This window comes from Marmota monax, unplaced genomic scaffold (genome assembly GCF_021218885.2).
Source record: "Marmota monax isolate L192 unplaced genomic scaffold, Marmota_monax_Labrador192_F-V1.1 WCK01_AAM20220418_F8-fsc00149, whole genome shotgun sequence".
NCBI lineage: Eukaryota > Metazoa > Chordata > Mammalia > Rodentia > Sciuridae > Marmota > Marmota monax.
In genome coordinates this window covers 521362-549031 of record NW_026693170.1, presented here as the reverse complement: position 1 = coordinate 549031, position 27670 = coordinate 521362, and the positions used below count along the sequence as shown (strand labels likewise).

Sequence of the window (27670 nt, the reverse complement as noted above, 5' to 3'; positions counted from 1 at the left end):
AATAAACAGAGTGAAGCCCCTGACAGGCTGTCCTTGCCTGATAAGAGGGAAAGGCGAGAAGATCAGGGTGGAGACCACCAGACCAGATGTCTCTGACCCCAAGGTAAATGATGTCACTGTAGCTGATAAGGATTGAAGGGGGGGGTCAAAAGCCCCCAAATTTAGTATAAATGATAGAGCAAATGAACAGGGATTCAGCAAGCAGAAACAAGGATGCACTCGAGCTGGAGAGCCTGATGAGGACCTGACATCCCATCACTTGTCATCATTCCTGATCCTCTGCGTGATCCTCACGGCTCTCAAACTGTACTGCCTGGTCTGGACCTTAGTGAGAGCCGCAACTCCTCCCTACAACCCCTTCCTCAACCTGTGGTCCACTCCTCTCCAGGGAAAACCTGCCTTGGTTCCAGGCCTGATCACCGCAGTCTGAGTGAGTGTGCATCTTCTGGACTTAAAGCCTAAGGCTTAATTAAGACTTTAGAACTTAGCATACAGAGGGAATGTCTGTCATTATCCTGTCATGATTAAGTGTGTTTGCAGTGATTAGAATTAATCTAGAATTGTTTGCTGTGAATTGACTATGTCTATTGCAGTGCCTAGCATTAAGGATTGTCTTTTTCTTGATTAAGAACCTATAGAGTGGGGGCTGGGGATGTGGCTCAAGCGGTAGCGCACTCGCCTGGCATGCGTGCGGCCCCGGTTCCATCCTCAGCACCACATACAAACAAAGATGTTGTGTCCGCCAATAACTGAAAAATAAAATGTTAAAGTTCTCTCTCTCTCCCTCTCTGCCTCTCTCTCTCTTTAAAAAAAAAAAAAAAGAACCTATAGAGTGAAACTGTATTAAGTAATTTGAGTGAATAAAGCATTGAAAGGGGTAGAAGCGCGTGGACATTCTTTATTTCTCCCCTCGACTGCATACTTTGCAATTTTGCCTCCTCGCGACATAGGTATTTGCCCCTGTTTATGAATGAGGAAACTGGAGGTCAGTCCCCCAATGACTGGCACATCTACGACTATACAGGGCTCACTCTTCTCATTTAGTCACTCATTCAACACACACTTGCTGATCATCTACTCCGCTTCAGGCACTGTGTGTGCTCAGGACCTTCCAGACACAATTGGCCCCTGCCTTCAGGGAGCTGTGGTTTGCGTTTGATTATTTATTAGTGAACGATACATTCATAGCGTGATCACAGGACTGCTTTAATAGTTCCTGGGCCCAGCCTAGCTCCCTAACTAGATTAAAAACCCTGCATCCCGGGTTCCTGGGGTGCAGGTGTGGTCCACCGCGGGGGACAAGGGGGGGGGGGCCTCACTGGTCCCCAGAGGGCGCACAGTCACCCGAGGCTCTACCCCAAGCTAGGCGGTGCTGTGCGCAGGCGCAGGATGATCTTCGTCCTCCCGCCGCTCTCCACTGGTTCCTGTATCAACGGAGGGGCGGGGCAGGGCCGTGAGGGCGGGCTGCGCAGGCGCAGACCTGGCTTCGTGCGCGTGAGGGGCGCTTGGCACCGGAAGTAGTGGCGTCCGCGGCTGTCGGTGAGGTGAGGGGCGGGGCGCGCGCGGGGAGACGATGGCGGCGGCGGCGTGCCGAGTCGGAATGGGTCTCCGTAGCTTAGGGGCGAGCCGCGGGGTGAGGGACATTCTCAGTGAGAAGAAGTGTGGGGGCACCGGCAGAAACAGACGCGGAAGGAGCCTGAGTGACCCGCGACAACGAGGGGGAGAGGGACGCACGAAAGAAGCTTCAGGAACGGAGGCTCCGAGAGGGGCTTGGGGAGAGGGGGCGTCGCCTCGTAAAGTGGAGGTGGCGGGAGAAGGTCGTGGACGCCGGGAACCAGGCAGACCCGAGCAGAGCGACCTGGAGAGGAACGAGGGACTGGGTCGTGGGTCCGACAGATAGGAAGGGGGACCACAGTGAAGGGGAGAGAGAAAAACTGGAGACGAGGGAGCATCTGCTGAAAAACGGAGAGAGGAGGTGCAGCCGGAAGCCCTGGACTGGAATTCCTCCTCGCCCCGTCTGCTCGCCCTGCCTCTGGCTCAGTAAAATAGGACTTTCCCGGGGTTGTGGGCAGTGTGTGTGTGTCCCTGGCACCCAGAAAACACAAGGGCGATCCCGAGGAAGAGGGCTGGTTATGAAGGATTCACACCCCTGGGGACGAAATGGCAGATGGAGAAATGGAGAGGGGGTTACAGAGAGCTGGGAGAGAAAAATAGAGGAACAGGAAAGAAGGTTCAAAGAGAAAACAGCTGGAGAAACTCCAATAGAGATCTGAAGCAGGGAGGAGAGAGGTAGTTGATTATTATCACAACCCACCTAGTGATGAAAATCAAACCCAGACCTGCCTGTCCCCAAACCCTATATTTAAGAAGGCCCTGAATCCTTTTAAGGTCATAAACCCCATCTGAGTGATGAACTTCCCGCCAGAAAATTGCAAGCCAGACATAATCAGACTGAAAAACAGACTCAGAAATGAATAGGGTTTGTTCCAGATTAGGAAAGGGAAGAGAGGCAGCATGATGACTAAGATGGTCTGTAAAAGAGACCGAGGCCTCAAGATGGAGAGAGGGACACAGACCCAGTGAGGGATGTGAGCCTGGGAGGAGTAATGCCAAGAGGTGGTTGGAGATGTAGTTGTAGAGAACCTGGAAGATCTTAGTGGCCTAAAAACCTAGGAGAATAGACTCCTTGAGAGACGTGGATGCTCTCTTTGGGCCCAGTGTGTTTAGGCGGTTTGTTGCCTAAGAGAACCCGCTCTTTTTCGTTGTCCCTGTTCTCAGGGAATCTCTACTTCTGTATCATGTTGTTCTCTAGGCCTCATCCTCTTTTCCTAGAGTAGGAATTCCTCCTGAAGTATCCCTGGTGTCCCCAAGCTCCCATGTTTACCAAGAAGTGATGCACATTGCACATTGATTGCTGTCTCTGGGAAACACCTTTCATGAGGTCTTGCGCATTCAAAACTCATTTCCAGCTCTAGTAATTCCCAAAATTGGCCTGAGTTTTTACCTCTGGGATGCCAAGACAATCTCTGAACTCTGTTCCATGATGGCCCTTGAGAGATTAAAGGCAAAGTAGGCAAAAAGCATTGCTAATACCACTATAAAGGTGATTTGTGGCCTTTTGTGTCAATTTTTTTCCAGGCTGTGTGCCTTTTGTTCCTTATGCTCTTTTCCCATGTTGGTGTCTTCCTGTGGGGAAAAGCACTGGACTTAAATACTAGTTACTATTTGGCTTCTTTGTGCCTGGCTAGGTAATGAGCATTTCAGTGTTTTCAGATGGATATTGCCTTCATTTTATACATGAAGAAAACCCAAGAAGTCAATTTGCTGATGATCACAACCCACCTAGTGATGAGAATCAAACCCAGATCTGCCTGTCTCCAAATCATATTAAAGAAGGCCCTGAATCCTTTTAAGGTCGTAAGCCCCATCTGAGTGATTAACTTCTCACCAGAAAATAGCACATATGGGCCTGTACTCTATTAGGACATTTTCACCTGACTTCAGAACCCAACTTAAAGTACAGGACCTTTAAAAAAAATTTTTTTTTTTAAATTTATAGATAGATGCAGTACCTTTATTTTGTTTATTTATGTGGTGGTAAGCACTGAACCCAGTGCTTCCCATGTGCGTGGCAGGCACTCTACCAGTGAGCTACAGCCCCAGCCTGGGCCTTTTCTTAAGTAGCCAAGAATTGGAGAGTCGAGCAGAACAAAGCCTATAGCACTACATGGTGCTGCCAAGCTTCTTCCCCTTTCCCTCTCCCTGTAACTGCACAGTGACCATTCTATGTGTGCCTCATTGTGCTGATGCAAGTATTTCTCTGGCATAGATTTCCAGACTCTTTTGCCCCAGAGCTCCAATCAGCTCTGGGTTTTTAATCAAACTTGTCTAGTCCCAACAGATGAAAAGAGAGCTTTTCTTTCCTAGTAACTAAGGGTGAGTTGCAGAGAAGGGCCCTATTGAGTTATGTGTTCACTCCTCAGACAGTCACTGATTAAAGGGGGAATAGAGTTCCTGGGATAGCCAGGCCTTGTTTTCACTTGTCCAGCTAATATGGGTTCCTAGACTTAAAGGCCAACAGAATCTTGTGGAATTAAAGGGTTGTTCTCCAAAGGAAGGCACATAATTTTATCAGAAAAAGAGGAAAGGAATGTGCCAGGCAGGCCAAAACAATACACACACAGCACTTGGAAATGTTGCCATAGAATTTTAAGGGGCTTCCAGTGTCTTGAGGACCTCAGATGAAGAGCCCTTGCCTTAGTCTTTCATTAGATTACCCCTGTGTTTTGCCTCTTGTGGTGAGATTTTGCTTTTGATTGGCCACTGACCTTTAGGCCAGTTCTTCTTTAGGTCTCAGTTCAGATATTCCCTCCTCTGGAGTTCATTCCATTTCTCCCAAGCATTGACAGATACCTCTGGGCTCCTGCAGGTCCCTGGGCTTCCTTATCACAGTCCCAATCATTGTATTGTCACAGTCTGGTGAAGTGTCTCTCTCTCTCGTGTGACTACTGTAATCTGTGAGGATTCAGGTGGTCTTATTTATTACTTCCTTTTTTTTCAGCCTAGTGCTTGAGAAATAGCATGCTTTTGGTAATTATTTCTAGAAATGAACAAATGGCTTTTATTCTCTCTCCCAAGCATCCAGGGCCTGAAAACCTGGAAAGAACTTGTGTTTCTCCTAGAGATCTCTGCAGAAGTCATGAAGTGGCGGGTGTGACACTAGCTCAGCCTGGCCGCTGGCTACTGCCTCCATTTTATGTGGTGATCCTGAAGGAAAATTAGCTCTTTGAAGAGAAAGTGGTTCCTTATTGCAGACACTGGCCTCTTTTGGAGGCAAGAAATGGATGAGAATATATGGTCCACATGATCAGAACTGAGGTCAATTTTGGGACCGCTTTGTGATTAACAGTATGCCTCCTCCCAGGGGAAGGGAGGGGAGGGATCACCGAGACCACCACTGGACTCCCAGTGAGGAAGAGGCCCCAGAGAAATGGGACTGGAATTGTCCAGAGACTCGTCGCCTCTTGGAGGATGCCTTCTTCCAGGATGAGAATTATATCCGTCAGGGTTCTGAGGAATGCCAGAAGTTCTGGACCTTCTTTGAACGCCTGCAGAGATTCCAGACTCTCAAGACCTCCAAGAAGGAGGAGAAAGACCCTGGGCATCCCAAACACCGCATCCCAGCTCTGGCTGACCTACCTCACACTTATGACCCACGCTACCGCATCAACCTTTCCATCCTTGGCCCTGACACTCGTAGCTCTCTGGGACCAAGCGGTCGCCTGCCCCCAGAGAGAATATCTGAGTTCCGCCGAGCCTTGTTGCACTACCTGGACTTTGGCCAGAAGCAGGCCTTTGGGCGACTGGCCAAACTGCAGCGTGAGCGGGCAGCACTTCCCATTGCCCAGTATGGGAACCGCATCCTGCAGACATTGAAGGAGCACCAGGTGGTGGTGGTGGCTGGAGACACAGGCTGTGGCAAGTCTACTCAGGTGCCCCAGTACTTGCTGGCTGCTGGCTTTAGTCATGTGGCGTGTACCCAGCCACGGCGAATTGCTTGCATCTCACTGGCCAAGCGTGTTGGCTTTGAGAGCCTTAGTCAGTATGGCTCACAGGTGAGTAGGATATCAGGTTCCCGGTTTTTCCATTGTGACATTGGGGAATAAGTTGATTGTCCACAAGGCAATATCAAGAAAAATTAAGCACTTAACCATTTACTCAGATATGATTCTTCTAGCATTTTATCTATAGATCAGTTTGTATGTGGTCTACATGACAAAGGTGCTAGTTAGTAGCATTTTAACAGCAAAAAAAGCGGGAATTGTCCAAAATGCACATCAATCTTTTTTTTCTAAACAAGCCATAAAAGAGTAATAAGTTATTAAGGACACTTTTCTTTTTTTTTGGTCCTATTGGGGTTTGAACCCAAGGGCTTTACACGTCAAACAAGTGCTCCACCCCTGACTGATGTCTCCAGCTTGATTCTTTCTTTCTTTCCTTCCTTCCTTCCTTCCTTTCTTCCTTCCTTCCTTCCTTCTTTCATTTTCCTTAGTCATAGATGGACACAATACCTTTATTTTATTTTTTATATGGCGCCGGGGATCGAACCCTGTGCCTTCCACATGTGAGGCGAGCACTGTACCACTAATCTACAACCCCAGCCCCTGGTTCTTTCTTTATAATGATCTCTAGGGTTCTAATCCCATCTCTACCACTTAAAAAATTACAGAACTTAGGGGCTGGGGCTGGGGCTCACTGGTAGAGCACTTGCCTGGCACATGTGGGGCCCTGGGTTCAATCTTCAGCACCACATAAAGATAAATAAATTAAATAAAGGTATTATATCCATCTACAACTACACAAAAAGAAAGTTAACAGTACTCTAAGGGCTGGGTTGTGGCTCAGTGATAGAGCGCTTGCCTAGCATGTATGAGGTACTGAGTTCAATTCGCAGCACCGCATATAAATAAATAAAATAAAGGTCCATTGACAATGAAAAAAAAAATTTTAAAAGATCCCAGAAGAATGCCTTTAAAAAAAAAATTATAGGGGCTGGGGATGTGGCTCAAGTGGTAACGTGCTCGCCTGGCAAGCACGGGGTGCTGGGTTCGATCCTCAGAACCACATAAAAATAAAATAAAGATGTTGTGTCCTCCGAAAACTGAAAAATAAATAAAAAAAAAAAATTCTCTAAAAAAAAAAAAAAAAAAAAATTATAGTACTCTAGGGCTGGGGATACAGCTGTATTGGTAGAGTGCTTGCCTTGCGTGCACAAGGTGCTTGGTTCAATCCCCAGCACCACAAAAAAAAAAAAAAAATTACAGTACTCTAACCACAAAAGAGTGCTCATATCATAAGTATATAAGTCAGTTAATTTTCACAAATTGAATATCTTTGTAACTGTTACCCACATTAAGAAAACCAAAACTACTACACCCATAAACTTCTTGCTTCTATCTTGAGAGAAGGATTATAACCATTCTTTTTTTTTTTTTTTAGTTGTAGTTGGACACAATACCTTTATTTTACTTATTTATTTTTATATGGTGCTGAGGATCCAACCAAGGGCCTCGCATGTGCTAGGTGAGTGCTCTACCACTGAACCACAATCCCAGCCCGCCATTCTTAGTGATAGATCTTAATTTTGTTGATCACACCTTAGTGAAAGAATGTTCACATACTTATTTTGCCTTTTTTCTTCTTTCTGTAAATGCAGTCAGACATTCTTTTTTGTGTCTTGACTCCATCACTCACCATTAGGTCTGTGAGAGTCCTGTAGAGTATGCTGTGGGGGTGCCCATTGTTTATTCTCACTGTTGTACGATATGCCATTATGAAGGTACTGTCTAGTTAGCCTTTCTGTTGATAGGGATTTGAGGAATTTCCACTTTTAGGTCTTGTGAGTAGTGCTAAGAACATTCTAGAACATGCCTGTTGGGTAGATGTTAGGAATGGAATTACTGGGGCATCACATCTGCCTGTGTGTTGATCTTCAGCAGATCCTGCCAAGCCATTGTGCAGAGTTGGCATGTTGACTTCCACTCCTACCAGCATGATGTCCACATTGTCACCAGCACTTGGTGGTGCTGCTTTTTTTCATTCCAGCTTTTCTGGTGGATGTGTAGTGATATCACATATTTGCATTTTGGGTTTTCATCTGTAGTTCCTGATAACTAAAGACTTTTTTAAAAATATATTTTATCTATTGGAGATCCTTTTTGTGAAATGTCTGTCTATTAAGTCTTTTTCACATTTGTCTTTTGCATGTTTTTGATTTGTAGGTCTTTCTAGATTCTGGATTAAGTCCTTTGTAGAATTTATATATTGCAACTCTTGTCTCCTCCTCTGTGAGTTGCCTTTAATTTTCTTAGATATACTCCAACTCGTCATTTTCTTTTTATGGTTAGTGCTCTTTGGGTCCTGTTTTAGAAATTTTGCCTATACTTAACTGTCACGAAGAAGTTCTCCTATTTTTTTTCTAAGAGTTTTTACAATCATAATTACAGTTCATCTTCATCTGGAATTGATTTGGGCAGTATATGATGTGAGGTAGGGGTTAAGGTATGTTTCCTCTCATAGCCTCTTTTTAGTTGTTAATGAGTTATCTCAATTTCCTCATTCATGAAATCAGGATAATAGTTATCAAATAAATGGTGGTTTGAGGATGAAATGAACTATACCCACAAAGCACTTAGTGTAGTTCCTGGCAGGTAGTGGAGACTCAGTGATTACTACTGTTATAATAATGAATGTCATACACCAGGCAGTGTGCCAGATACTACTATGCTTTATCTCATGTAATTCCTACAGCATGTAGTAGGAAAAAAACACGTCTCTAAGGATGGCACCGGTAGCCCAAGGATGGTGGCACCAAGTGGTGGGGATGAGATCTAGACCCAAGCCCACTGGGTTCCAGGGTCTGATGTGTAGGCAATGCACTGGCTCAGACTTTTAATTCAGGCAGGGTAGGGGTCTGATGGCCAGGCCCAGGGTCCACTCCTGACTCTGACACCTCCCTCCCTCTCACCTTAGGTTGGCTACCAGATTCGCTTTGAAAGCACACGTTCAGCGGCCACCAAAATCGTGTTCCTGACAGTGGGGCTGCTTCTGAGGCAAATCCAGCGGGAGCCCAGCCTGCCCCAGTATGAGGTCCTGATCGTGGACGAGGTCCATGAGCGGCATCTTCACAATGACTTCCTTCTGGGTGTCCTGCGGCGCCTGCTGCCCAAGCGGCCTGACCTCAAGGTCATCCTCATGTCGGCCACCATCAACATCTCTCTCTTCTCCAGCTACTTTGGCAATGCCCCTGTGGTGCAGGTGCCTGGGAGGCTGTTCCCCATCACGGTTAGTGCTCCCTCCAGACCTCCCACCTGGTCTCTGGGCACCTGGGAAAGCCTCTTCTCTCTGCTGCTCTGTTTCCCATTTCTTCCATTGAGGACTTTCATTTTTGGACATTTACAGTGTGCCAGGTATAGTGCTAAGTGCTTGTTAGAATGAAAACTAAACTTCTATAACAAAGAGACCCCAAAATGCAAAGGCTAAAATAAGATAAAAGTTTATATTTCTTTGATGAAAGTCTGTCATTCTTGGCTTCTCTGTTCTGTTGGTTGTTTAGTGACTTGGGCTCCTCCCTTCTTACTGCTCTTCCATCTCATGGGGCAGGGTTTCTCAGAGTCAGCAGACTCAAAAGTTTTGGGCTGGATACTTTGTGGTGGTGGGGGCTGTTGTTATAGGATATTTAGTGGAATCCCTGGTCCCTACCAACTAGATGCCAGTAACATTCTCTTCCCTGAGTTGTGATTACCCAAGATGTCTGCAGAAACTGATGCACATCCCTTGGGGGTGACCCTCCCGCCACAGCACCTATCCTAGGAGGTTGTCTTGTCTCTATAGTTGAAGCTTGTTGTAAGGACTTCTTTGTCACTTGTGAATCTGCATTATAAGTAGCCATCACAAAAGAGAGGTAGCTAAACTAGAGAACTGCAGTTCAAAGCCAGCCTCAACAACTCAGTGAGACCCTTGTTTCAAAATAGGAAGTAAAATAAAAGGGCTGAGGATATAACTCAATGGTAGAGTGTGCTGGGTTCAATCCCCGGTACCAAAAAGAAAAAAGAAAGAAAGTAATTACTTCCAGAGAAATAGTTTTCTAGCACTTTAGTCCTGATTCCACCATTTAGATTGTATTTTCTTGTTGAAACTATCATATATTAAACACAAAAGAATGCACATAGAGCTGGGTGTGTGGTACAGGCTTATGATCCCAAGTACTTCGACTCTGAAGCAGAAGGATCACAAGTTTGAGGCCATCCTGGGCCACTTAGCAAGACCCTGTCTCAAAAAATAAAAGGGACTGGGGTTTAGCTCAGTGGTAGAGCATTCCTGGTTTAATCCCCACCCTGCAAAAAAGGAAAAAAATGCACAGATAAGAAGTCTGTAGTTCAATTGCTTTTCATCCATTAAATACATGTTTGTAGCTGATATTCAGATTTTTGAAAAATCAAACATTATCAGCATGCGAGAGGCCTTCCAGTTCCTCTTCTACTTTGCTTCTTTATCACACCCTTGAAAGTTACCCTCTGAGTGTGCCATCTTACCTGGCTGCTCGTCCTCCCTGCAGCCTGCACGTCTCACCCTGGTGCTCTGCCCTGGAGTGGTGGGGTGTGCTCCAGCCGGGGACTCTCTTTGTCACAGGTTGTATACCAGCCACAGGAGGCAGAGCCAACGACATCCAAGTCAGAGAAACTGGACCCACGGCCTTTCCTGAGGGTGCTGGAGGCCATTGATAATAAGTACCCACCTGAGGAGCGAGGGGACCTCCTGGTCTTCCTCAGCGGCATGGCGGAGATCAGTATTGTGCTGGAGGCTGCCCAGACCTATGCCAACCACACCCAGCGCTGGGTGGTACTGCCACTGCACAGCGCCCTCTCTGTGGCTGACCAGGACAAGGTATTACATGAAGCCAGGCAGGGAGGGGCAGATGGGGGTCTCTGTAGGCCAGGGAAGGAGGATGAGTCAAGGGCAGCTACATGCAGCACTGAGAGGATTTCACAAATCCAGGTCTGTGGGCTGCACTTGTGGAGTTGCATGGGCACCAACTCAGAGAAGCTGCGACCCAGGGAATCTGGCCCTCAAGCTCATAACCAGAGGTTGGCAAGCGTTCTGTAAAGAACCAGAGAGGAAATATTTTGATCTGTGCAGGCCAAAGGCTCTTTGTCACAGACACTCAGCTCTGCCGTCACAGCATAAAAGCAGCCATAAACTGAATGGGTGAGGCTGTATTTTAATAAAGCTTTATTTAAAATTTATGGAGACAGGTGATTTGGCCTGCAAGCCATAGTTGGTTACCCTGTTCTCAACTACTGTGCTTAACTGCCTCTTAGAGCCAAGAGAAGGGTTGTACAAAGGGCCTGTGGTGAGAGAAGGGGACAAAGGGAAAGAACATGCAGTGTGGCTGGGGTCCAGATTATGAAAAGGAAGTCAGGAGAGGTAGGATTGGAGAGGTGGGAGAAGGTCACAGGGGCCTGAATACCCATTGTGGTGCCTGAACTTTGTCCTGAGGGCACTGGGGAGCTCCAGGAGGGTTCTGAGCAGGGTGCAGGACAGTGCCAGTTGGTACTTTAAGCAGATCCTTCTGGCTGAAGTCTGAGGAATGGATTGGAGGGTGTTACTAGAGGCCAGGAACCAGAGGCAGGCTGGCACAGGGCTGGAGTGGGAAAGAGGGGCCTAGACCAGAGAAGGGGTTGGGGTTTGGGGAAAAGGGAGGGAATTCAAGAAATGTTTAAGATGTTCAGGTGGAGCTGAGGGAGAGGGAGGGTCCGGGACAGCCCAGGCAATGGGCCAATGTGAACCACCTTTGAGATCAGGGCTCCTCAAGAGAAGGTCCAGTGGAGGATGCCAAGGCCATTAGACCGCGGGTATGAGGTGCCCATGGGACATCCAGAAGGCCATGGGATGATGCCTTCTCTCTTTCCCCCAGGTATTTGATGTGGCGCCTTCTGGAGTCCGGAAATGTATCCTTTCCACCAACATTGCTGAGACCTCGGTCACCATCGATGGGATCCGCTTTGTAGTAGATTCTGGTAAGAGCTGCCTCCAGTTCCCACCACCACCCCAGGGACCTCGTAAGAAATATGGGCCCAAGCCAGGTGTGTACATGCCTGTAATCCCCGTGGCTTGGGAGCTGAGGCAGGAGGATTTGAGTTCAGAGCCAGCCTCAGCTACTTAGCAAGGCCCTAAGCAACTTAGATCCTGTCTAAAAACAAATATATTAATAAAAGGCTCAGTGGTTAAGTACCCCTGGGTTCAATCCCTGGTACCCCCACAAAAAAAAGGGGTATGGGGACAGAGGTATGCAGATGTAGCCAGGGGTCTCTGGACCAAAGCAGGAAGTAGGTGGCGATTGGCTCTGTAGAGCAGAGGGGCAGCATCTTAATTTTAATGACCTTCCAAGCTTGCCTCTGCCCCAGGACCCAACCTGTTCTCTCTGCGGAGAGTCGTCTTTCTTGAATATCCATGTGGCCCACTCCCTCTCATTTCAGGGCTTGTACAAGGGCCTCCCCTTTAGAGAAGCTCACCCTGTCTCCTCTAAATGACCTCCCCCTGCTTCCATTTCTGTTTCCCAAGTTGCTCTGTTTGATTTTCTGTCTTCACAAAGAGAACGTTCCCTGGGAAGTCAGTTGTTAGGAGACACTGGGGCCAGACTGTCGGGGTTCCTTGCTGGCTGTGTGTGCAGGGTCATGTCCCTGTGCTCCATGCCCGTGCCTCAGCTGGCTCATTTGTAAGGTGGCAGTAATATTACAGCACCTCCTTCAGGTTATAAGGGTTAAATGAGTGAATGCGCTTGGGTGCCGGTGACAGTTTCTGACCCAGAATTAAGGCTCAGAAATGTCAGCAGTTGCATTATTGTATTGGCACTGGGATGGCCTTGGTAGCAAAACATTCCAGCATCTCATCCCATTAAAACATTTTTAAAATTCTGTCAATTAAACATGACATGCTGTTGATTTTAAGGCATGTCCATTTTCGGATACAATAAAATGTGAAAAAGACTGGTCTTTAAAACAAATTTCTTTTTAGATTACATGATTATCAACTTTATTGCTCCCCAAAAGCTTGGTCTTCAAATGGATGAGATCTGGCCTTCTCTTCAGTCCTGGAGGCCAGGGCCTTTGCTTTGTCCGTGGCTGTGTCCCTAATGCTTCTTATAATGCCTTGCATTAATCCTTAATCAAGATGTGTCAGATTAGCCTCTGAAAGAGCAAAGACTTGAGAAATAAAAGACATCCGTGCCAGCTTTCTGTCACTATAACAAATACCCGAGATAATCAGCTTCTAAAGATAAAAGGTTCACGTTGACTCACAATTTTTGCAGTTTCAGAGCACGGTTGGCCGGCCCCATTGACTTGGGCCTGTGCCATGCGTCATGGTGGGAGCCCGCGTCAGAGCACAGCTGATTGCCTTGTGGCTGGGAAGTAAAAGGGGAGTAGGTGAGGGCCACTGTCTCCCTCCAGGGTGCACACCCAGGACCTGCAGACTCCTTAGAGTCTCCGCCTTCCCGGGAGCGCCAAGATAGGAGCGAGCCTGTAACATGCAGGCCTTGGGGGGCTACTCCACGTCCAGGCTCTAGCAATTTGTGAACAAGGAAGTGAAAAAAAAAAAAAATGAACTGAATGTCAGGGTTGGGCCCAGAATAAATTCCTGGTTAGTGTTAGTGCTGTGAAGGAGTGGACGAGGGTGTCAGTGGGCGACGGAACAGGTAGAGTGCCGGGTGTGAGGAGGCCATGCCACGGCCAGCTGCTCTCCACAGACTCCCTGTGCACCCTCCCCTCCCATGCAGGGAAGGTGAAGGAGATGAGCTATGACCCGCAGGCCAAACTGCAGCGGCTGCAGGAGTTCTGGATCAGCCAGGCCAGCGCAGAGCAGCGGAAAGGCCGGGCTGGCCGCACAGGCCCTGGAGTCTGCTTCCGCCTTTATGCCGAGTCCGACTACGATGGCTTTGCCCCCTACCCTGTTCCAGAAATCCGGAGAGTGGCTCTGGATGCCCTGGTGCTACAGGTGAGGCATGGCTGGGAGGGGATTGTATCCTGACCACTGGTGCCAAGGAAGAACCCAGGAAGGGTTGAGATGGGACCAGTCCCAGGATTTCAGTGCCAGGAGCTGGCTAAGCCATCAAGGGCAATGCATCCTTCCGAGGGTCAAACCTTTGACACGGTCAGAATGCTTTCAGCTTAAGGAACCTTGGAAATGGCTTTTAAAATCAGTATGTATTACATTTTGTGTCAAGACTTCTATATCAGTTCAGCTCACACAGATTCGCTGCTGTGACACACAGGCCCATCACAGGGCGGCTAATGCACCAGAAAATCAGGTTCTGGGTTGGCAGGCAGTTTCCTTGTTCACCGGTGGCTCCATCCCTCTTGTGGCCCTGTCATTTTTCCAGGACCTTTTCAATATCTGTATTCATCCTGGGGAGGGGGAAGATTCTGGGAGATGAGGACAGGTGGGTCTGGGGCCAGGAACACAAGCGGACACTTCACTTCTTCCTGCTTAGAACTCAGTCTTGGGGCTCACCTAACCCTCAGGGGGGCTGGGAAGTGCTGTCTGTGCTTGGGAAAAAGAGGAAGAGGAGAGTGGGAATGGCCGACGGTATCTGTATGGGCTAGCCTGTGGTAAGCATGGGGGCCAGCACCCCAGTACTTCCTGCATGTGGTCCACCCGCTGTTTTCTATTTTGCCTTTATTTTCCAAGAGGATTCTGATTGAGGCCCACCACGTGGGCTCAGCAACCACTATGGACTCGTAGCCTGCCACTTTAAAAATCCTGGCCTTAACAGTGCAGAAAATCCGTGCTCCCCATGACAAAAAGGCCCACGGCTCTAGACGTAGTTACTGAGATGCAGCAGTGATGTAATGAAAGAGTGGGCTCTCGCCACCTTTCAGCCCCAGTCTGTCAGCAGCTGTCCTCATGATGATGATGATTACAAAGCCACTCATCTGGTGGTCACTGTGGGCTCAGTACCGCTCTGTGGTTTTAGGTATATGACCCTTTCCATCCTCACAACACCTGTGGGGTAGGTAATCTTATCCTGATGGGTGGATGAAGAAAAGGATGCACAGAGAGGCCAAGTAACTTACTCCAGGTCATGGAGTAAGTGGCTGAGTCAGGACTGCACCTGGGTCTGTCAGTCACCAGAGCTTGCTTCACGAATGCTGACAGGCTCTGGCAGCCATGGGCATCACTAACCCCGCTGGCCCCTTTTTTTTGTACTTGGGGTTAAACCCAGGGCCACTCAACCACTGAGCTATGTCCCTGGTCCTTTTTCATTTTGAGACAGGACCTTGCTAAGTTGCTGAGGCTGGCCTTGAACTTAAAATTCTCCCACCTCGACTTCGGAGGAGCTGGGTGTTCAGGTCTGCTGCACGGTGCCCGGCACTTCCTCCTCCTTTACCATCATGAGGTGGACACAAGGGACTGCCCTTTTTTGTGGGCTGAAGGTTATGAGGACCTTGCCCTCTGGCCAGTTTCTTATCCTGTCTTTTCAGCACATTTGGAACATGTGTCCACCAGCTGTCGTCCAGGGGTGTAGCAGATTCTCAGCCCCAGCTGCACATTGGAATGACCTGGAGGGCTTAAAGGAAATCTCCACCCAGCCTTCCAATCTAATAGTCTGCTTTCAGTGAGTGAAGTCGGTTAACTGGCACGTGGAGCAGCTGGCTGCCGTGTGGTGGCCAGAACTTGTGGCCTGGGACCAGACCAGGCTGGCCCTCAGAGCACTCTTTTTACTCTCTTGAAGTCTTGTGGGACCCTCTGCGAGCCTTCATCCAGTCACCAGAAAGGGACTTGCTTGTGTATGCAGTGAAGGGCATGTGCTGGAACCGCATTCTCCCCACCACCCGCTGCCCACTGGGCCTCTGAATTAATGGGCTTCTTTAGTTCAGAGTGAGAGAAACACAGCTCGTACTGCTGTAGGCAGATGAGAGAATTTTATTACTTTGTGTCTGTTTGGGGGAGGCACATCCAGTTTAGGAACAACCCATCGGGTCTCCCTGTGGTGGGGCTAGTTTTCAGTCAGTGGAAAACATGACCAGCGCAGTTGGGGCTTCCTTTCTGGCTACTCGCAGAAGGTGCCAGAACTTCTCTTTCCCAGCTCTAGTGTGCCAAGTCCCAGGGAAGTTTTCTGATTGGCCCAGCTTGGTCACGTGCTCATTCCAGTAGTCAGTGGCTGTGGCAGGGCTGAGGATTGGGCTCTTCCTCCACAGTAGAGAGAGGTCAGGTGGAAAATGTGTGGGGCCAACAAACAGACATGCAGACATAAGCCTCCTGCCTCTATATGGTGGACCTTGACATTGACATTTTGGGAGTAGGAGTTTGTGGTTCCCATACATCCCCCACCCTGTGCCCCAAGTGGCTTGCGTCTTCCCTGACCCTGGAGGCATCGGATTCTCATTTCAGATGAAGAGCATGGGTGTGGGGGATCCACGAACCTTCCCCTTCATTGAGCCTCCACCACCAGCCAGTCTGGAAACTGCCATTCTGTACCTCCGGGACCAGGGTGCCCTGGACAGCTCAGAGGCCCTCACTCCCATCGGGTCTCTGCTAGCTCAGCTGCCTGTGGACGTCGTGATTGGTGAGGACCCTGAGGACCCCTCTCCAGATGATGGCACAGGGTACCGCTCCTCTGTCACTCTTGAGTGACGTGCAGGCCAGTCTGTGCTCTCCCTGGTTCTGGTTCATGCATTCACAAGTGCTCTGTGCTGGGCACCGTTCTGGGTGGTGGGGATGCAATAGTTGATAGAACAGATACCACCCTCTGCCCTCACCTGACATGCTGTGGGGGAGCAGCAGAGCAGAAACGTAGGTGACAGGCCTGGAATCATGGAGAAGAGAGCAGGAGCAGGTAGGAGCTGGGGCAGCCGGGGTATTGTGCTGCCTAATGCAGCCCTCAGGCCAGCCCCCTGTCACCTTGCTGGGAAGGTAACATTTGTGCAGAGAAATGGATATGAGGGGCACAAGCCATGTAGGTAGCCAGAACATACTGGCCAGTAGGAACCAAGAATATCGTGTGCAACTAGAGCTTCCTAGGCTACGTTAAAGAGTTAAAAGACAAAACAAAAAAGCTGGAATTGATATTGACAATTTCTTATTTAACCGTATATCCAAAATTTTTTAATTTTAATATGTAATCAATATAAAAATTATTGTGTTGTATTATTTTTCTTCACACTAAGTCTTGAAAATCCTGTGTGCGTTTTGCGTTCACAGAACATCTCTGTTTGGATATGGCACATATCAGGTGTTCAGTGGTCACATGTGGCCAGTGTCTTCTGTGTGGACAGTGCAGGGTGGCATTCCGGGGGGGGGGGGTGCCGGGTCTGGGTGTTGGAGTAGCAGGGAGTGGAGTGGGGACAGGAGAGGCAGGTCTTAGACAGCAGTTATAGGTCACGGAGTGTTCCCTGAGCACCTCCTCTGAGCCAGGCCCTGTTCCGGATGCCTGAGCCACCACAATGGGGACCACAGAGCTCCTGCCCTCCATGTCCCACGGGTGGGAGGCAGACAGTGAGCAAGCTAATGGGTGCCATGTGTGGTGAACCAACTCCTGAGGGGGGCTGCAGGCATCAGGGCTAGGAGTGCTAGTGAATGGCAGTGGGGGAGCTCACTGGGACAGTGACATCTGAGCAGAGGCTGAAAGGCCCCTTCGGCCCTGGGTTGGGTAATGAGGTTTTTATTTTTTGGTGCTGGGGTAGAACTCAGGGGTACTCGACCACTGAGCCCTATCCCCAGCCCTATTTTGTATTTAGAGACAGGGTCTCACTGAGTTGCCTAGTGTCTTGCTCTTGCTGAGGCTGGCTTTGAACTCGAGATCCTCTGGCCTCAGCCTCCCAAGCTGCTGGGACTACAGGCGTGTGCCCTCACACTCAGTTTAGGTGATGAGGTTTGAATTGGATGAGAAATTGGAGTGTTTAAATGGAACTGGGAGGTGGCCAGGAAAGGCCAGGGGCAGGGAGTCTGTTGCAGACAGCCACAGTAGCTCAGTGCTGCCAAGTCAGGTCTTCAGAGGCCTCAGAAGAGATACTGCTCCTCATCTCCACAGAAGGGGGTGTTTGAGGGATTTTGGGTCCTTCAGCGCTCAGGCCCTGTCCTCCTTGCTGCTGACCCGTGGCACACTGTTAGTATCCTAGAACGCTTACCTTGACTTATAGGTGCTGCCCCTTGATGTGTGTTGGGGCCAGAGCACATGATGCTAAGTATCCTGATTGCAAATGAGTGGCATAAAAGACAAGCCCTTCCCCTGGGATTGCCCAACACTCGGTGTGTTTATGGGGCCTCCCTGGGAGGGACAGGCAGGGGGAGTGCCCTTGACCCGCCCAGTGCAGGAGTCCTATGTTTTCCACAGTATAGGCTTCCCCTGCCACTCCCTCCGTACAGCTTGTTCCTGCTCTGCCCTGGGGCACCTGCATTGTGGTATTGTGGTCATGGGATGTCACAAGTTGGTTTCCTCTTCCTCTTGCTTATTCCTGAGTCATATGTGCCCCTCCTGAGGAGCTCTCAAGCCAGATAATTCTTGCCCAATTCTTCTACCTCAAGATGTTCCAGTTCCACCACAGAGTGCAGCTCTGTCTCCCACCTCAGCAGGGCACCCGCAGTGCCATGTCCTAGAAGTGTTGCTAAAGGGAACCTTCTGTCTTGTTACGGCCTTTAAAGTCCCCATCAGTGCACCTGCTGGGGCTTCACTACTGGGGACTTCGAGGGCCTCCGGGGGCTAGATAGATGGTTCCTTTCGCTTGTTTTGGAAGGGAACTGGGCTAGAGTGAGGGGAGGCAGGGCTGAGGGGCGGAAGAATACTGTGGGGTACTTGCTGCGCCAGGAAGAGCCTCAGTGGACTTTCTTCCTCACCTGCTGAGGACAGGGCCTTTGGTTGCTCCCCTGGACAGCCGAGGAAACCCAGGTACAGCCAGGGAGGCAGCCTGTGCCCCAGGATGTGCAGCGAGCACAGGAGAGCCTGGATCTCACCAGATGTGGTGCCAGGTGCTGCATGCCGCCGTCTCCTGGGGCTGGGAGTAAGTGATGTACTCTCCACATGAGGAAAGCGAGGCCCAAGAGCCCAGAGGACCCTGTGCTGGGTGTCCTCTGGGCCAGGAGGGCTCCCAGGTATGTCACTGGGTGGAGCATTTGGCCTGTGGCAGCCCTGCAAGGAACTGCTGCCCCATTTTACAGATGGGAATCAGGCAGAGCGAGGTGGAGGGACCTGTCCCTGGAGACAGCTAGGGAGGGCTGGGATAAGACATGGACCTGGGGGCCTCGAGGGCCTGGCCCTAAGCCTTGCTTTACTGTCCTTCTGTATCTGCTGGGGCAACTGTGCAAGGGTCAACCCAGGACACAGGCCATAGTGAGGCAGGTGGGCAGGGCCCAAGCTCCCAGGAGGCCTGTGTCTGCTCAGGTCCCCAGATCCAGGGTCATCGGGTTCCCAGCGACCACACTTACAGGTGCGAATGATTTTAGCAGCTCTTGGGCCACACTGGGAGGCATTCCTGCCACTTTCTTCTCCTCTGTACCCTCCCACGGCCCCTTGTCATTGCTCCCACTTTCCCTGCCTCGCCTCTCTCCTCTCCGTCTTTCTCCTCAGCCCCTTCTCTCCTCCTCTTGCCTCCCACCCTTCCTCATTCCTCTGCCTCTACAGTGGGTTACACAGGGGTGTGCAGGCTTTTTCGATAGGCACAGAATCAGCACCTGCTGTGCACCAGGGCAGAGTAGCCACAGCCAGTGCGGGTCACACTGGAGGGGAGGGCTGCACGGTGCTCATGGTAGGAAGGGGTGCCAGGAAGAGACTCCAGCTCGGCAGCAGGTGGGGATGCTGTGGATTCAGTTGTGAGTAGAAGTGTAGCTGAGTTGCAGTCAGCAGCAAATAGGGTCTCCATGTCTCAAGGAGGCAGGAACTGTGGCCATTTCCACCTGATGGATGGAGAAACTGAGGTCCTTGCCTGAGGTCATGTGACCAGGAAGTCCAGCATGTGGGTTGGAATCTGCCCATCTGACTCCCAAGGCCCTCTGTGGTGGAGGAGCTGGCAGGATGTGGGTGGGAGGGTGGCTCAGGGCTCCCAAGAGCCCCAGGGCAAGTGGGGTGCTGTCCTGGTGCCCAGGAGGCTCATCTCAGTTCCCACCTGCCCAGGGAAGATGCTGATCCTGGGCTCCATGTTCAACCTGGCGGAGCCTGTGCTCACCATTGCGGCCGCCCTCAGTGTCCAGTCGCCCTTCACTCGCAGTGCCCAGAACAGCTTGGAGTGTGCAGCTGCCCGGAGGCCCCTGGAGAGTGACCAGGGTGACCCCTTCACACTTTTTAATGTCTTCAATGCCTGGGTGCAGGTGAGGCAGGCAGCGGGGCCCATCTGGGTACTGCACGGCGGTGGTGGGTACTCAGGGTGCTGTGAGGTGGTGGCTCCTCAGGTGAGGACCCTGAATTCTCCATAGCCTGCCTGAGGAGTCCCCTTTATACCCTTAGGGCAATGGACAGCTGTGCCCAGGTCCAGGGTTCAGAGGGAACCTGGGATTTCTAAAGTGGATTAAAACCAGAGCCTTCTAGAGAAGGACCACCCCAGTGTGGTGTCTGTGTACCCAACCCATGTTCCCTGCGCCCCAGCCTCAGCCCTGCCCTCACGGGGTGCATAGTCCAGCATGGACAGGCAGACTCATCTCTAATCAGTGACAGTGCAGATGGGGCTGGAGGGGAGAGTCCAAGGGGCTGGAGAGCTCAAAGGGGATACCTCGCCCAGTGTGGGGGTCTGGGGCTTCTGAAGAATGGGCACCATGGCTGAGACTGGAAGGAGGCAGAGAGCTGGGGTCCCTGAGGGACGCCACCTGCCCTGCATCCTCCCAGTGGGTGGTGTGTGGATCCATGCAGGGCTCTTTGGGCTGTGGGAGACCCGGTGTCACACCAGGCCCTGATGCCTTGGCACCTGCACCCAGGTGAAGTCTGAGCGGAGCAGAAACTCACGCAAGTGGTGCCGCCGCCGGGGTGTAGAGGAGCATCGGCTATACGAGATGGCCAACCTGCGGCGCCAGTTCAAGGTAAGAGTGGGGGCCAGCAGGGCACTCCAGGACACTGGCTCCTCCCTCCCTGGTGGTGATCAGAGTCACCCACATCCACCTCCCCCAGAAGATGAACAGCATGGGGGAAGACTGGGCAGGGCAAAGAAGGGTAGGGATCCAGGAGGACTTCCTGGAGGAGGTCAGCAAGATTGGTGGAGGCATGCCGCATCCTTGCAGGAATCTGCCCTCTGGACAAGGGGTGCTGAGCCAGCAGTGCAGGCTGAGTGAGGAGGTGGTTTAGGGTGCAGTTGGGGCCGACATCCATACAGCTCTGCCACGTGCTGATGGTGTGACCGTGGACACCTCACTCCTGGTTTCTGGGCCTCTCATGCTAGGCAAGCACTCAGCCACCACTGTACCCTTGAGCCAAATCCCCAGCTCTTTTTAGTTTATTTTGAGACAGGATCTTGCCAAGTTGCTGAGGCTGACCTTGACCTTGTGATCCTCCTGCCTCAGCCTCCTGAGTAGCTGAGACCACCGCATGTGCCACTGTGCCTGATTTTCAAGGGTCTTTCTCACATAGTCCCCTCAGTCCCCTCCCTGCCACAGCCCTTTAGGGAGGTCCAAAACCCATTTAGCCTGTCCTGTGTCCCTCACTTGCACCTTATTTATCCCCAGGAGCTGCTGGAGGACCATGGGCTCCTGGCTGGGGTCCAGGCAGTGACGCCAGGCGACAGCTACAGTCGGCTACAGCAGCGCCGGGAGCGCCGGGCCCTGCACCAGCTGAAGCGGCAGCATGAGGAGAGCGGGGGCCGCAGGCGAAAGGTGCTGCGGCTGCAGGAGGAGCCCGCTGACTTCTCCAGCGACGAGGAGCATGCTGGCCCAGCCCCCCGAGGGGCCGAGGACAGTGTGGACATCCAGGTGGGCTGTCTGGTGTGGGAGTTGAGGGGACAGTTCACCAGAGGAATTATGGCTCTGTCCCCGAGGGTTGGAAGGGCCATGGCCCTTTCGGGGGCTCTGAGGGGTTCCTGCCTTGGTGTCTGGGTAGCTGCTGACTCCATCTCAAACACCTTGGGCCTCTGTATCATAGCATGAGTGCCCTAGACAGTGTGGGGAGGGTCCCCCAGGAACCGTCTGCCCCCACCCCTTGCTCCCCCAGGATGTGAAGTTCAAGCTTCGGCACAACCTGGAGCAGCTGCAGGCAGCTGCCAGCTCAGCCCAGGACCTGACCCGTGACCAGCTGACCATGCTCAAGCTGGTGCTGGGCCGGGGCCTTTACCCGCAGCTGGCCGTGCCTGACGCCTTCAACAGTGGCCGCAAGGACTCAGACCAGGTGAGGCCCCCCCACCCCGCACCCATGCTTGTTCTGCATGTTCCTCAGGCACCCGCGCTCTGCTGGGGCTTAGTGATGACAGAACACCTCTGTACCCGTATGTGTGGCTCACAGTGCAGCGAGGGGATAGACTGGTCCCCAACAGATCTCCCAGAGCGAGCATCCTGAAAGGGAGGGTTCCTCGGGGCACCTAGTCCCGCCCTGTGGGGTCCAGGGAGGACTTCCTGGAAGAAGAGGCATCAGAGTGGGGAGTGGGGGGGGGGCACATGGACAGCGGGTGGAGGGAGAGTGCCGGGCATCAGGGAGAGCAGGTCTCAGGCCTCTGCCCCCAGCACCTGCCTTGGCCTCTGCAGATCTTCCACACCCAGGCCAAGCAGGGCGCCGTGCTGCACCCCACCTGCGTCTTCGCCAGCAGCCCCGAGGTGCTGCACTCACAGGAGCAGGACGTTGCAGGCCCCACAGGGAGCCAAGGTACAGTAGCCCAGGGGGTGGGGCGGAGGGAGGCCGCCTGGGCAGCCCCAGTGTTGGTGCTGCTGTCCTGGGCCTGCGGGTCCAGCAGAGCTCCAGGGCTGGGCTTGGTGGGCTGAGCCAAGCCAGCCTGGCAGCGCAGCACTGTTCAAGAGACTTGTCCTGTGGGCCCATGAGCTCCCCAGCTTGGGCCTGCAGCGGGAGGTCCCAGGCCCTGGGGGCACTGCGTGGCCAGGCGCTGCATGGGGCTGGGGTCAGGCAGGCGCCCCCACAGCCTCACTGATGGCTACCATATTTTTTTCCGAGCTCAGGAAGGCAGCTCGTCTTTCTCCTTATGTGCAAAGAAAACGACGTACCTTAGTGGCCCGTCTAGCCCGAAGAGAGGGCTTCTGTTCCCACGTCCAGGAGAGAACCTGGAGCTTGCTCCCTAATCGTTAACCACCGTCAATTCCTACTGGGTCTACTTTCTCCTGTTAACGCTGTTGTCCCCTCTTTTTAATCTTGAAAGTGTCCACACCATTCAATTGGCAGTGACAGAGGCGCTTGTGCCTCGCCAGCCTCAGGGCCACACTTTCTTTCTGCCTCCTTTCTTCTGCCTCTGCTCGCTTTCCTTCCTGTGGGAGCCTTCTCTTTTCCTCCCTCCCCCCCTTCCCTTTGGCTGGAGCATTTTAGAGCAGCTCCTAGGCCTCGTGTCATTTGGTAAAGGTGGTACTGGGGACCGGGTGCTGGCTTTATTGCGGAGCTGCCGATCACCCCTCAGAGCAGCGGTGACTCCTTAACGTCAGCCGTCGGTGCCGTTCACGTCCGTCACGTCAGAGTGGACATACTCTTTATACAGATGTGTGCACTGAGGGATGGGACAAGGAGGCCCTGGGACTGGGGACAGATAGGTGTGGGGGTTCAGGTGGGTGAGCTAGGTGGGCGGGAATAGGCCTGAGCTGTCCTTTCTAACCTTTCAGATGACAAGGACAAGATGAGCAGTAAGCACCAGTTGCTCACCTTCGTCTCCCTGCTGGAGACCAACAAACCATACCTGGTGAACTGCGTCCGCATCCCGGCCCTCCAGGTAGGCCTCTGTCCCAGCTCCTGGGTTTGATGACCACATTGCCAGGCAGAGGGCAGGGGGTGGCCTGGAGGAAGTGCCTGTCCCCCATCTGGCAGCAGGCATTGGCTGCAGACTGTCTTCATTCGTGGGTCTGTCCGTCAGTTACTTGCCGGGGGCCTGCTGTGCCAGGCACTGGTGTGGGCACTGAGAACACAGCAGCACACAGGGCAGGACCTGCCCCTGCCCTCCTGGGCTCCCATGGCTGGGGGACAGACGAGAGCCGTGGTATGAAGAGGTGATCAGGCTGGGCCTTGTTGCGAAGGTTCAATGGAGCAAAGTCTTGAGGGGACAGAGCCACGGGGATCTCGGGCAAGAGCGTTTTTGGCAGAGGGCTGGCACCTGCCAAGGGCCTGAGGCAGACGGGTGCCTGGTGCTCAGGGAGCATCTGGATGAGAACCTGGGAGGGACAGTGTGGAGGTGAAGTCCGAGGGACAAGCCTGGGGAGTCTGAGGAGAGCTTGGGACGGCCGTGACTGGGGAAATACAGGAAGCCCAGCCTGGAGGCAGCTCCCACCATCCAGGTGGAAGAAGATGGTGACTGACCCTGGGGGCAGGACAAGGACGTGCTCAGGTGGCAGATGAGGCTTCGTGTGTCTGTAGCTAGAAAGTGGCGGTTCTGCCAGCAGTCTCTGCACATCCCCAGCGCTTGCCATGTGCCACCTGTGGTGCAGCCTGGCCTCAGTGAGCCCTTGGCAGCCCCGACACACACTTCATGGAGAAGACAGGTCTGGGGACCACAAGACATGTGACTTCAACCACTCACCTGAGTCACAGTGAACGAGGCCCGAGCCAGAGCTCCAGGGTCGCTGGCTACACCTTGATGCCTCCCCACATCAGTTGGATGTCCCATCCCCAGGACTCCCTGGCTTCAGCCCCAGGAGTTCAGAGGGAAGAGACTTGCAGGCTCCTTGGAAGGCCCGTGACTTCCAGTGACGCCTGAGTGTGGGCTTCTCTTGCCTGCACTCCCTCACTCTCATGTGGACACAACTCCCGAGTCCCAGGAGGCCCCGTGTGATGGGGAGGTCGACAGTCAGCACAGACTAATAACAAGATGCTGCAGGGACCCTGCTGGCACCCGGAGGAGGAGAGCGAGCTGGGGAGGGTCGCCATTGGTGCCCTGCAGGATGGGGAGACGGGGCCATGGGCACTCGCTTCACCCCTCCGTGATTTGTTTATGAAGGGGATTGTAGAAGTATGCAGGGTAGTGTGTTGAACTGCATCTGCCAACACCCAGCACCGTATTGTCAACCCATGGCCAGTCCTGACCTCTCTCGTCCCTGCCCCCCCGGGGCATTCCCCCAGGATACTGTCATGCAGCACTACGCAGGTCATCGCGGGTACTCAGGTCATTGAGAGTACTCACGGCCCTGCCCTCACCCTCATGGGCGTCTGGGTTGTCCCCTCCACACTCCTTGCCGTGAGAGTCATCTCTGGGCCCCACTTTAAAATGCAGGCCTCTGCTCTCCTGCTGCCTGCAGCCCCCACGACAGGCACACCCCCATGACTTGGCTGTGGCGCAGGATGGACTCTGCATTTCATCCTTTGTTTCTCCAAGTCAAGTGTCAGCTCTGAGGGTCGGAGACCTCCCTGTTCATGATTGTCTCTCCAGCCTGGAAGGGCATCTGGCAGCAGGCGCACGTGGGGGTCTGGGGTGGGCGGGCCGGCGACAGATGGCTACGCTGGACACCCGGGGGCGGGTGAACGGGATGGGGGGTGGGTATATTGAATGGACTGGAAGGTGGGTGGGGGGTGTGGCTGGGCAGGAGCCTGGCAGCAGATGGCCTCCTGACCTTCACTTCTGCTCCCTTCCAGTCCCTCCTGCTGTTCAGTCGCTCCCTTGACACCAATGGCGACTGCTCCCGCCTGGTAGCCGATGGCTGGCTGGAGCTACAGCTCGCGGACAGTGAGAGTGCTGTCCAGCTCCTGGCAGCGTCCCTGCGGCTCCGTGCCCACTGGGAGAGTGCCCTGGACCAGCAGCTGTCTTACCAAGCCCGGCGGCGGCAGCCAGAAGAGGAAGAAGAGATGACTACAGTGGTCAGTCGCAAGGAGGTGGCAGCCCTAAGCCGGGAGCTGCTGCAGTTCATGGCATCCAAGGTACCAGCTGTGACAGAGGTGCAGCTGCAGGGCAGGGCATGTGTCAGCCCAGCCCCCAGTCACTCAGTGTGGGCACCTTTAGGCCTTTTAAGCCAGAGAGGTAAAGTGACTCTCCCCAGGCCACGCAGCTGGTAAAATGTGGAGCCAGGATGAGGTCCCAGGAGCCTTTCCAGGGGCCGTCCTACTGGCCACTGCCCTGGAGCACCTCCGTAGCAGGTGCCTTGACGCAGTCTTCATGTGGGATGTGCATTGCGCCTGCTAAAGGTGCAGGTGTTGAGGGGCTGGGGAGGCTGAGCGTCTGCACACAGAGACAGAAAAACAGCCTCAGCAGACCTGGAATAAGGGCCCACCTCTGGTGGGGGTCAGGGATATTCCCGATTCTGCCTTGCTGCGGGATGGAGGGGTGTAGGCCAGGCTGACTTCCTGGAGGAGGAGAGGGCTGGGGGAATGGGCAGGAAGTCAGCAGGGAAAAGAAGAACAGGGCTGACGTGCCTTGGGGAGGGGTGAGGTAGCCAGACTGGGGGCTGGCTGTGGTCCCACCTGGGACAGGAACACTGAGGCTAGGAAGGCATCAGGGGGGAGATGGGGCTCAGGGCGCATTTTAGACAAGCCTGTGGTCATGAGTCCCTGAACAAAGTTGTGATTGGCTTAAGTATTTGGTTCCTGTAATTGAAAAGTTTAAGGAAGGCTTCAGGCACAGCTGGATCTGAATGCTCTGCTGGGGTCTCCCCGTCTCCTGTTTCTCCTTCCTTAGGTTCCCTATAGCCTACGGCGGCTCACAGGGCTGGAGGCCCAGAACCTCTATGTGGGACCCCAGACCATCACAGCTGCCCCCAGTCTCCCTGGCCTCTTTGGCAGCTCCACCCTGTCCCCCCACCCCACCAAGGGGGGCTACACTGTCACTGACTTCCTCACTTACAACTGCCTCACGGTGAGCAGGACCCACCTTGGCCTCCCTTCCCTTCCTGCCTGGAGCTAGGGTTTTAGGAAGACCCCACCCCCACCTACCAACCACATCCCACTTAGTTTAGGGGCATGGTTTCCAGGTGGGACCTCAGGTCCCAGGGCTTCTGGGAAGGGACCCACACTGGGGAGAGGGAAGGCAAGGCGAGGCCGCATCTGACAGCCTGCCTGCTGCAGAGCGACACGGACCTGTACAGCGACTGCCTGCGCACCTTCTGGACCTGCCCCCACTGTGGCCTGCACATGCCCCTCACACCCTTGGAGCGCATTGCCCACGAGAACACCTGCCCGGAGGCCCCGCAGGACCTCGCCCCAGGCAAGGAAGGGCTGTGGGTCCTGGCCCTGTGCTTGCCAGCTGTTCATCCATCTGGGTTGTGCCCTGTGTGTCTGGGCATTTCCTGGGCACTGGGGACTGAGAACCCCAGTCTTCTGGCCCTGGCTGGTTCCGTACATGGGCCTTGTCCTACACACAGGGACCCAGGACAGGGAGGGCACTTCCTTTTCCTGTCTTTGGTCTCTCTGTGTCTCCTGTCCTTTTCTCTGTCCCGCAGCTATCTCTGCCTCAGCTGTATCCACCCTATTGTCACCCGGGGATGCCCACAGCGTCTTCTGCAGCACGCCACATGCCATAGGGGAGATGGTGGCAGGGTGTGCTCTTGGCTCTCTTCCTGTTCCCATGTCTCTCTTCCTGTCTCTCTCTTTCTCTCTCTCACTGGGGGGACACAGTGAAGACTGGCCTGTCTGGGCACATTGGTCATGGGAGGCTTCCCAGAGGAGCACAGCTGGATTCCCCAAAGGCCAGAAGAGAACCAGAGCCCTGCGGGTGCCTGTGACTAGGTGGGGAAAGCGCCCCTCACAGCCTTCCTTCTCCTCTTAGGGACCGAGGAGGCCACCCCCAAGCCCTTGCAGAAGGCGTCCACCTTGCAGAGGCCTTACCACTGCGAGGCCTGCCAGAAGGACTTCATGTTCACGCCCACCGAGTTGCTGCGGCATCGAAGACAGCACGTCTGAGCTGCACTGGGGACCCTGGCCGCCCCCTCACCCAGTGCAGGGCGCTGCCCACAGGCCTACCTGTCCCCCACTATGGACCTGGGCCGGAACTGCAGGCAGCCCTCGCCTGGGCTCAGAACTGTGGCCTGGTCCCAACCCAGAGGACCTGGAAATAAAATCTCATGCTGACTCTGC

General features: G+C 53.0%; 1 protein-coding gene across 2 annotated transcripts; it reads left to right on the top strand.

Annotated features, from left to right (window-relative positions):
* The first annotated feature begins 1479 nt into the window (after nucleotides 1-1479).
* Nucleotides 1480-27670, top strand: Dhx34 (DExH-box helicase 34). 2 transcript variants are annotated; one of them, XM_046455518.2, is made up of 17 exons: nucleotides 1480-1539; nucleotides 4639-5615; nucleotides 8533-8844; nucleotides 10192-10446; nucleotides 11477-11579; nucleotides 13337-13554; nucleotides 15952-16126; nucleotides 19667-19860; nucleotides 20461-20562; nucleotides 21202-21444; nucleotides 21683-21856; nucleotides 22210-22327; nucleotides 23284-23390; nucleotides 25241-25522; nucleotides 26277-26453; nucleotides 26663-26801; nucleotides 27363-27670. In XM_046455518.2, exons 2-17 carry the CDS (start codon nucleotides 4911-4913, stop codon nucleotides 27494-27496), a joined length of 3438 nt encoding a protein of 1145 aa, XP_046311474.1. In that variant the 5' UTR covers nucleotides 1480-1539; nucleotides 4639-4910; the 3' UTR covers nucleotides 27497-27670. The 2 variants fall into 2 exon arrangements, with proteins under 2 accessions (XP_046311474.1, XP_046311473.1); XM_046455517.2 differs by having other exon boundaries at nucleotides 1499-1544.

Bases quoted from the DNA above. Each gene is read 5' to 3' on its own strand.
- Dhx34 (XM_046455518.2), top strand. From the start codon at position 4,911: ATGCCTCCTCCCAGGGGAAGGGAGGGGAGGGATCACCGAGACCACCAC. The intron at 16,127-19,666 runs GTGAGGACCCTG...CCACCTGCCCAG, and splicing joins GCCTGTGGACGTCGTGATTG to GGAAGATGCTGATCCTGGGC. The intron at 22,328-23,283 runs GTACAGTAGCCC...CTAACCTTTCAG, and splicing joins AGGCCCCACAGGGAGCCAAG to ATGACAAGGACAAGATGAGC.